At 43.2% G+C, this 10,350-nt stretch overlaps 2 protein-coding genes across 2 annotated transcripts; both read right to left on the minus strand.

Moving 5' to 3' along the window:
- Window positions 1-5,148: 5,148 nt before the first annotated feature.
- Window positions 5,149-6,694, minus strand: LOC147453236 (uncharacterized). Its single transcript, XM_086518685.1, has one exon. The coding sequence runs from the start codon at window positions 6,608-6,610 to the stop codon at window positions 5,396-5,398; it is 1,215 nt and encodes a 404-aa protein (XP_086374811.1). The 5' UTR covers window positions 6,611-6,694; the 3' UTR covers window positions 5,149-5,395.
- A 126-nt stretch (window positions 6,695-6,820) lies between these two features.
- LOC147453237 (zinc finger protein NUTCRACKER-like) lies at window positions 6,821-9,855 on the minus strand. The gene is made up of 4 exons (XM_086518686.1): window positions 9,355-9,855; window positions 8,614-8,807; window positions 8,411-8,480; window positions 6,821-7,000 (listed from the first exon to the last, which is right to left on the minus strand). The coding sequence occupies exons 1-4, from the start codon at window positions 9,470-9,472 to the stop codon at window positions 6,957-6,959; spliced, it is 426 nt and encodes a 141-aa protein (XP_086374812.1). The 5' UTR covers window positions 9,473-9,855; the 3' UTR covers window positions 6,821-6,956.
- Window positions 9,856-10,350: the final 495 nt, after the last annotated feature.

Consider the following 10,350-nt stretch of genomic DNA (forward strand, 5'->3'; position numbering starts at 1 on the left):
GTCCATATCAATGCCATAGGTCACCTGAGATTGAGTCACAGCAATCAGCTCCACAATAGCATGCTTATCCTTGACTTTTGCCATAGAGCTGACAACTTTAACACAACACCCCTCTTGCGGGTAACACCGTCGCAATCCCAATGTGCAAATAACAACTCTCGAGTACACACATATACCATAGAAGCATACAGTACCAATGCTAAGTGAGCATGGAAGCTCACCTTTTATAGTGTTTGGAGAAAGTGGCCACATTCCTCCAGTGCAGTATGGCGAGCCCATCTTCAAGAGGTAAGAGGTATATAGCAGCCTTGCCTGGTACAGAGACAGGGGAAGAGAGAGGGAGAGAGTTAAGGAGAGAGAATGAGATAGCACTTACGGGTGCTATAGCGCGGACCCATCAAGAGGGAGCTACCATGAAGTTAAATATCAACTACTAAACTACCTACTATATTTCACCCAGGACTCCCTAGGTCAATTAGCCCCAATAAATAATGTCCAAGAAATTTAACATATTATCCTTACACTATCCTAGTTGGGCAAAAGGCCCACCCACATTTACACCAATTCCAGATTCACTAATTCCAGTATCCCGGTAACAGAACCAGTACAGTATTAGTACACAAGTAGCACCAGTACCAGTACACAAGTAGCACAAATCCAGTATATTAAAGTACACAGGTTGTACTAGTACCAATACCAATATAGTACCAGTATACAAGTAGTCCCAGTACCAGTATCACAAGTAGCACCATTATCAGTCCAGTATATTGTACACAAACAGTACCAGTTCCAGTACCAGTATATCCCATAAGAATACAATACAAGTACCAGTAGAGTATAGTACTAGTTCATAATGCCCAAGAAAATTAACATACTATTCTTACACTATCCTAGCCGGGTAAAGGGTCAACCTATTTTTTCACCAGTTCCAGTATCACCAATACCAAACCAGTATAGTATCAGTCCACAAGTACCACCAGTACCAGTACACAAGTAACACCAGTCCAGTATATTACAGTGCACAAACAATACTAGTACCAGTACGAGTTCAGTACCAGTACACAAGAAGTATCAGTATCAGTATCAGCATTAGCACCAGTACCATGCCAGTATAATATTGTACACAAACAGTACCAGTTACAGTACTAGTATATCACACAAGTAGGAGGAGTACCAGTTCAATGCAATACAATACCAATATCAATCCATTATAGTACCAATACACATGTAGCACTAGCACCAATACATATGTGGCACCAGTATCAGTCTAGTATAATATAGTACCATCATCAATACCAGTACACAAGTAGCACAAGTACCAGAACTAGCTCAGTGCCAGTAGCATCAGTGTTAGTATAGTGAAATTAACACACTATCCCTAGCAATGTGTGTGTGTGTGTGTATGTGTGTGTGTGTGTTGGTTGTCTGCGTTTCAATCCAACACTTCTCACCTCTCTCATCATTAGCAGCCTCAGTTCGTAACCTTTATCTAGTGTTTTTGTGCACAAACAGTTTGGGGTTTATTTGAGCACTAGACTCCAATTTATCCAAGAACTTCTTAAAGAAGGATCTCGATAGGTTGCAATGAGGTCCATGTGCAGTGTTGGTTAGATGTATGCCTCTTTGGATTTTATGTATATATTTCTATGGTTCATGTACAGAGCTAGAAGTCATTTATTAAAAAAACAAAAAAAAAGACAAATTTCCTTGCAATGCACATTTCTCTAGGAATCTTCTCTTTGTTGAGCCTTCTTGCTATATGAGAAAATCTTGTGTGTATTCAAGCATCAAAAAGCAATGGGAAATTCCTCAAAGGCCACTTTTGAGATCAAAAGTGGGAAATTTAAGCGTCAAAAAGCAATGGGAAATTCCTCAAAGACCACCTTTGAGATCAAAACTTGTTTGTATAAAAACTTTGAGGAGGCTCAAAAAACCTGGAATGGTCAGGCACATGTTTTTGAGATGCGTATTCCCATATAGGACCACATGGAAGAGGTTGCGCAATATGCTATGAATGCAATCCTCTTGTAGATGTCAGACAGTGGGTCAATTTTCTTCTCAAATGTTAGACCATTGGTGGCATTTACTTTGGAGCTCGTGGATTTTATGAAGTCCCCTTGTTGGATACTAAGCTAGAATTATTTTGCTAGAGATGTCTCCACTCTTTCTTAGCACACAAATGATCCATGTTCTGTTGTGGGCACTGACAAAAGATTATAAAAGTCTTATTCTTTATAAATGTCCAGTGTGGGTCAAAATTCTTGATTTCCCTTGCACGTGGAGAGTCTTTCTACCATTGTTGGTTGCACAACTTGGGAAGGTGATTCGTCTCCCAAAATTGGATGATAACACCAACAGGTTCCGCATTTTTTAGGATATTGATAAACCTACCCGCGAAGGGATTATGGTTGAATGGAGTGATCCATAGGTGGGCAAGCGCCCCTTCTAAATCAAATGGGGCAAGTTTGCAAATTCCTGTTTCAAGTGTGGTAAATTTGGACACATGCAATCTGAATGTCCTGAACCCGTCTTGCAACCCCCTCCTTTAGCAGTTCCTTCATTTTCTCCTATCCCTACAAGCAAACCTATCTATGAGGCTAAGAAAAATGGAGTTTCCATTGGTAATGTGACTCCCAATGTGGAAAAAGGGAAAACCAAGCCTCCTCAGTCTACTATTCGTAGTAATGGCAATGTTGTGAAAGGTAAGAATGTTTGGTTCAGTGATTCTAGTGCATGGGTGGTGCCTTTAAAAACAGTTAAGATTTGCACTTCACCCTCCTCTCACAATTATGTTCCACGTGCTAATGCCAATAAGAATCTATCGTTTAAGCAACTCCCGTGTAATGATAATTACACGTTGATTGACACATGGAAAAAAAGTGAAGCATTCTTACAAGGATGTACTTAGAGGTAAGGCTTCCACCTTGCATAAAAACGTTGTGGAGCCTTTTTCTACACTAAATTAACGGATTGGATCAAGCACAGAGGTGGTGGATGAAGATGTGTCGATGGGCACGTCTACCTAATTCCTTCGTTGTTTTGCCACTTTTACATATGGTCGCTCATGCATATTCGCATGAGATGCATCTCGTCCAATATGCATTGGTTATGTAATCTTGATAATTGGCGGCTAACTTGACACTATGTAAATACATGTAGGGCACATATAGTTGTTCTGCAAAAACAAAATCAGCATGAATTTGTTGGTCAATGTTTTTATTTTGCGCTTGGGTAAGCAACCGAGAGAGAGAGAGAGAGAGAGAGAGAGAGAGAGAGAGAGGCTTGATGATAAAACTATGACGACAATAAGGTCAAAAGTGGGTAAATTTCTCGCTGCCGAAGAACTCATCCTCATATTTAGATTTATGAGAGATCTCTCTCTCTTGTTGCTTTACCATTGTCCATCAGATTGATTAGAGCCATGAAGGAAATTTATGGTTGCATTTTTGAAGCTAAAGTTATGAAAGTAAAGGACCTTCAAAGAACTCTTAGATGGCAAAGATGGAAAGTTGTCATTCTCTCATTTATCAACCCACTAGAATGTATCTATCCTAAGATATTTCTCTTTTTTTTTACCATTTGATGTATATTCTATTAGATTTCTCTATTAGCTAGAATTTCTACCAAGGGGTATTTGTAATTTTTTCCCTCCTTTTAATACATTCAGTTTTTTCACCAAAAAAAAGATCACAAGTGGGGGGCGAGGTTAGAGATGTTAAGCTAAACAGCCTTCCTACCATTGTCATTTTTAAAAGCAACGTTGAGAGTGAGCGAGAGAGAGATAGATAGATAGATAGATCTATTATCGTCCATGGAGGTCACAAATAACCCAAAGTGGTACAAACAGACTATTCCCTGGGAGACTTGAAGGTCTACAAAATTGGGTGATACATGAGATTTGGCGAAACAACCTTAAGAAAAGCATAGACCAGGGAGGCTTGCCCGATGTAGTGCTCATAGTTTTAGGAGTTCGAAACTCTTGAATGATAGCCCGTCCGCCACGGCAAACCGCCCACTTATCTCTTGCACGAGCCTCGATTACCTTCTTGAGTTCTCGCGTTTTGTTTTTTAGTTGTAGGAGAGGAAGCTCTTTGGAAAACCATACCTTGGTATCTTTGACTATATGAGATTGTTGAAGCGAGCGGAGAGGATCTGCACTATTCTTTAATTGATTGAGAGAGAGAGAGAGAGAGAGAGAGAGAGAGAGAGAGAGAGAGAGAGATGCACCCCTTTTGGGGGGGGGGGGGGGCTCAGCACTAAAGGGCACGGGAGGTTTAATGAAACTCCAGCGTTGGGATCTACGACGACGACACTATGACGAGGGGATCAAAACGCACGTAACCCTTGATTTCGGGGGTAAACTAGGACAAAATATAGTAAACTTGGACTAGGGGGAGACTTTCCAAGTTTATTTATGATTTTATGGTTTGCCCACATGTTCACATGGCCGTCACGGGCGTAGCGATTAGTGGATTGGGCTCTCATGATGGTCGCTTGGGTTCGAGCCCCTGTGCTTACGATCGGTGTCCATTTTTTTTCGCCATCCATTCATCTCGAGATTCCCCCTTTGGACCCCCACCGCGGATGCCATCTCTTTCCTCCCGTGCCCTTTAGTGGGTGGGGCGGGGCGGGGCGGGGCGGGGGCTATGTGTTTGATCGGGAGGTATCGGACAAGTGTTTAATTGAGAGGTCTGACATGATAAGCACTACAATTAGTAGATTTGGTAATGATGTGTGCGTACACAAATAAGCGTCACTTTGGGAAATTTCATAAAATTGACAACGATAACTCATGTCTTGTCATACATTTCTTAACCAATCACAAAACTAAAAGTTTAACTTGCTAATAACAGGGGCCCCCATCCATGGACTATTCTTCAACATTGAAACATTTTAACCTCTTTAAAAATATACCACCTTTGCAAAAAATAAAACAAAAATATATGGAGGAGTGGAGATCTCTCTCTCTCTCTCTCTCTCTCTCTCTCTCACACACACACACGTGGGTTTTTCACAAGTTTAGATATTACTGTCTGTGGACTTGCAATTACACTCGCTTTCGTGATGAGACAACAGTAGTTCCTCCAGTGATGAGGCCTTCCCCATTGCGTTTAAAAGGTATACAACATACAATCAAACAGCCATGGCTCAAAGAAGCTAAAATTTCTTTAAAATCTATTGCAACAAAATATACCCAAACCCATCATCCACAGTAGTACAGAAGTTTCCTTTACTGCCATCAAAACCACTCCTGGATTACAATCCCTTGAGTAATATCAGAATTGCAATAGCTCTGATTCCTATGTAATGTAATGTTCTACAATGTAAAACAAATGATGTACAACATACAACGGCTGCTGTTCGCCTCACAAGGACCGAAAAGTTGTGTTGTGTTCTAGCCAGCCATATTGCTTTTACCTGCAGTAGCAGACTCCCCCTTGATACCAGCGCTCAATGTTGTAATACTAGCAATTTCTCTTTGTGACAGGGTTCGTGCCATGCCCATAGCCGTTCTCTGATCCATTCCGCCAACACCTAGAAAATCCAGGGTAGTTCGGCTTCCCTCCAGCTTCTCAGCTTGTGTTGAACTGCCAAGCCCAGCCAATGTGGAGCCATCCACTTGGCACATAGACCCTTTGAGAAATTGATTAGAAAGCCCCATCAAGCGATAGTCCCTATTGTCTCCGTCCGTAGAGCTCGAGACCATCGACAGCTTATCACTAGCCCTCGCTTGAAATACTGAGGCCTCTCCACTGCACAAGGAATTCAAGAACTCTTGAACCGTCCCTTGCCCATTGTACAATGCTGGATACAGAGAACCTTCCGCTCGCTCACCATAGCCATGCCCATTATGTGTGGCATGACCCTGCAATAAATGGTTCTCACTTGATGACATTGGCCAATTAGAGCTTGACAAGCTATTGCTGAAGCCCAAAAATGGCTCTCTTTGTGCTTCTTTGGAGGCCACAAGTCTAGAATCTCCTCCAAAACTATGGAATAGAGAAGAGGAAGTGCTTGATGTTGCCCCCATTAATGCAGCTTTTTGAAGCAATGCTGTAGCAGGCAATTGGGCACTTACTGTATGTCGCGCTGGATGGTAGGAAGAGGGTCTGGTAGGCAAGTACCCATTTCCAAAAACACTTAAGCTCGACATATTAATGCCAGAGGAAGGAGGAGCAAACTGGGAGAGGCCCGAGTTCTTAAACGAGTGATCCATGGTCGACGTCCATATCCCAGCCACACTGTTGCTTCCTAGCTCTCCCACCAAAGATTGCGGGGGCCATGTGTCTGTGGCACTTACGGTTGAAGAATGCTCTTTCCATGGTTCAGCATCGGGATTTGGTGACTCTAGCATACTCGCAAACATACCTAGACTACTTGAAGATGATGGCCAATGCATTGCTTCATCAAAACCAGAGCCTGCAACGCTATCTTTACTTGTCATTGACAGCCTGTTGTCTGCATGAGGAAAGGATCCGATCGTTTGCATGGATAGGCTTGGGGGACCCGGTCCAGGGCCTGTCCCCAAGCGAAGCGATAGTGCAGGACCTTTCCCTGATCTAAAAGCCTTAGCTGGCTCACTTTCCTGTTTTGAAGAAAGTGACTCCATGCCACCCTCCTCAATTCCTGATCTAAGCCTTGAGCTTTCTCTTGTCGAAGGTGTGGAGGCGGAATAGGAAGAAGAAGAAGCTTCAGTGCCCTTGCATAGCCCCCTGATCTAAAAGCCTTAGCTGGCTCACTTTCCTGTTTTGAAGAAAGTGACTCCATGCCACCCTCCTCAATTCCTGATCTAAGCCTTGAGCTTTCTCTTGTCGAAGGTGTGGAGGCGGAATAGGAAGAAGAAGAAGCTTCAGTGCCACTTGGCATAGCCGTTGCCGCTCTATTTCCATCAGGTTCACTGAATTCCTGGTTTTCAACGACTTGGGCACTTGCCGATACCTTCACAGTCTCCTCCGCTAAGGCATCACAAAAAGCCCGATGGGTGATGAAGCTATCCCTTCTACATGCCAAATCATGCAACGAGTCAGTAATCCCCTCATTATTGGATCAAGACTGGTAATAAAATAACACACTTCCACTACATTTTTTAACATGTTTAAAATCCTAAAATTTATAAAAGCATCATGTAAGGGATTAAAAATATGGCTACTTCCAACAACGACACTCTTACTAAGCCTGTCTGATAACGTCGGTGCAGTATTACTATGTTACTGTCACTCTCATTTGCTTTGCATAATTAATATTTTTGACTATAACTGAGTTACTAAGCCTGTCTGACAATGTCGGTCCAGTATTACTATGTTGCTGTCAGTAAGACTCTCATTAGCTTTGCACAATTAGTATTTTCGAATATAACCGAGTTACCAACCAACAGTAAACTTCTGTGTGAGGTCTTCCTGCTTGATCAAATGATCAACACAACATGGTATGCTTTCGCCAGCAGACTCTTTGAGGAGCTCGTGATATCACTTCTGCAGCCGTCTTACTACGAAGGGAAAAGCTAAACTTTGCTCACCGGCTATGTATTAGGGACATAGTTGACACTCCAAAGCTCGGAGCGGCTATGTCCCACCTACTTAGTATGGGAAAGACCTCTACAGGAGGATTAGAGAAAAGTGAGGTGGTACAATTAGTTGGTGGTGGTCTAATGAGAAGATAATAATAGCCACATGGACCAATAGGTGTAGGGCACCTCTTGTATGCAAAGATTATTTAAAAAGGCAGCTTATAAAGAAACATGCACATTGAAGCTACTCATGTGCCTATACTATCTCTTTAGCTTTTAATTAATACAAACACTTTCTTACAAGCAGTTAGCACCATGTGGCAGCTAAGGATACATCCACCATATGCATGCACTCAACAGCTTAGAGAGAAATAGATGTACTCTACCCTTACATTAAGATGCGCACCCGCAGCATATTCCAGTAACTGTTATGCCTCCAAAAGATCATGGTGAGCATGCATAGTTGTACCCACCCTAAACAGCTCTCCTCAGTAAGCCCACTGCAGATGTTTCAATCGAAGGTTCGGTTATAGTCCCAATGCCTAGGGATTTATAACACTGGCTAAAATCTATGATTGGTGCCAGTTGCTGCTGACCTCTGGGGCCGTAACGATTGGCCCTGTAGCATAACTGAAGACCTATCCCTGCATCACAACTCATGAGTCACCAGAGACCTTGGCCTCTTAAGGCCTGTGATTAGCCTTAGCCTCAAAGGCCTCGATTAGGTCTCCTTGCGAGCCAAGAAGAGGCATCAAGTAAAGGTAAGTTCTCTCCCATTTCTGTGATAATGTTCACATTCCGTAGTCCCATGTAGGCACTATCGCTCGGAAAAAAAGTCCTAATATTGAATGAAAGAACAGCTACAAAGAGGAGACCTCCTCTTTGTGCAACGGCGTTACCAACCTTGAAAACAGCGTGCCGCAATCACATCGATATTCCCGTGTTCCGCAGATTTTCTGATGGGCTTTCCAATCTGATTGCACAGCATATCTTTTTGAGCATTTCTCACACTTCCATTTCTTATCCCCGTGCTTTCGAAAGAAATGCTTCTTAATTCCTGTTAGATCTCCAAGCGCTCTTGATGGGTCATGATGGACACACGAAACCTCAGGGCAAACATAAACTCTCTTTTTGATCTCTTGCTCCTCCCTTTGTTTCAGCCTCCATGGCAGATTGTGCCCTCTTCTATGAAGCTGCAAATTTTGATCCCGTTGAAACCCTTTGCCACATACTTCACAGACGAAACGGTTAGTTGCCATTAAAGTCCTTGGTGACAGAGCAATCACCTCTGCATCAGGGTCTGCAAATTCAGCGTATTGCATTTAATATGAATTTTTACAATGCAGTCAGCCCATAATTAAGGGCTGCCCACACAACCTCAACAAAGCGAGAAAAATCCCTTTATACAAACCCAACACATATGCTGTAGAGCAATCAGGGATAACATATACGACTATAAAAGTGACTGTGTGTGTGTGTGTGTGTGTGTGTGTGTGTGTGTGTGTGTTAATATAAGAGAGAGAGAGAAGCAAACGGAGATGAATAGTTATCAACAAAATGCTATAATCGATCCCCAATCTAAGGGTTAAGTCTATTCTTCACACTACAACAATATCAAGGACCCTGCAGAAGCTGAAGCCCTAATTATTGCCAAGGGAAGTTATGCAGCAGCACATTGCCGCTATGATATGGCAACTCCATAGCGTATAAAGCAGCACACAACACACCAGATCAAAGATTACCCGCGTTTCATGAGCCTCTAGAGCCACAAATTACAAGCATGGTGCATGGCCGGCGCGCTTGCACAGACAGTAGCAAACATGAAGACATGCAAATGGCTTAATTACCTGGAGTTCCAGGTAGATTTCTCTTCTTTCTCGATACTGCTTGCAGCGCCTGCAGCCCCTGCTCCGAGCTGTTGTCCATGAGATCCAGGCCGCTGGCATGCTCAGAAGCGGAAGACATGATGGTCTCTGCGTCTTTGCGAGTGGCACAAGATACTCTCTTACACACATCAACAGACGATCCAACGTCTGTCCATCATCATCTCTCTCTCTCTCTCTCTCTCTCTCTCTCTCTCTCTCTCTCTCTCTCTGTATGTATGTATGTCGGCTTGGCCCCCTCTTCTATTTCAGATCATCAAATTTGCAGTGTTAACTACCCAGCAATCATTGACCATGGATCTCTCTCTCTCTGTGTCTCTCTCTCTCTCTCTCTCTCTCTCTCTCTCTTCAACATCATCATCGATTGTCATTTAGGAAGGGCGGACAGATGGTAATTACTGTTGTGATGATAAAAGACGGAGTAGAAAAAGGGCGGACCCCATTGACTGGAGCGACAGCAATGGTGTGTATAGCTCAGGCTCCTGCCAACTGGTGCATTTGCAACCATTTGTTCGTGGACAAGATGCTTCGGTCGTCTCTATATATATCTGCGTTTCCTATACTAAAGATTAAATAACTTGCTCTCTCTCTCTCCGGGATTGTTCCTACGACGTTAAAACTTCTCCTCATGGGTATGTCACGTGTGTGGGTGTGTGTCAATAAGAGCCAGTTCACATGGAGTTAGATTGCGCACTTGTTTGCAACCAGCAACCACATGCCTTCTATTCACATGAGGACAAGCTAGTCGTTGCTAGCGTCATGCGCAAACTCGCGGCTTATTAGAGCCAAGGCTTCAGTACCACGTGCCATTATCCGAGCAGAGCTAGCTGCCCCCTTACTAGTGGTTGAGGCGCTCACAAGTCCTTTCTCCTTCATACACCTCATGTGGGAACTTCTCAGAGACAGATACACCCGCCTTGCACTTGAGTCCTCTCGACAGTTAGCCATGAGCAGGGAGAC

The sequence above is a fragment of the Adiantum capillus-veneris genome, chromosome 8, assembly GCF_014529385.1.
Source record: "Adiantum capillus-veneris isolate H3 chromosome 8, ASM1452938v2, whole genome shotgun sequence".
In the NCBI taxonomy this organism is placed as follows: Eukaryota; Viridiplantae; Streptophyta; class Polypodiopsida; order Polypodiales; family Pteridaceae; genus Adiantum; species Adiantum capillus-veneris.

What these genes read in the sequence shown, in the direction of transcription:
- LOC147453236 (XM_086518685.1), bottom strand. Translation starts at nt 6,610, where the DNA reads ATGGAGTCACTTTCTTCAAAACAGGAAAGTGAGCCAGCTAAGGCTTTT.
- LOC147453237 (XM_086518686.1), bottom strand. Translation starts at nt 9,472, where the DNA reads ATGTCTTCCGCTTCTGAGCATGCCAGCGGCCTGGATCTCATGGACAAC. An exon ending in AAATCTACCTGGAACTCCAG is followed by an intron (nt 8,808 to 9,354) that starts GTAATTAAGCCA and finishes CTGAATTTGCAG; the next exon opens with ACCCTGATGCAGAGGTGATT. An exon ending in TGCGGCACGCTGTTTTCAAG is followed by an intron (nt 7,001 to 8,410) that starts GTTGGTAACGCC and finishes TTTGGCATGTAG; the next exon opens with AAGGGATAGCTTCATCACCC.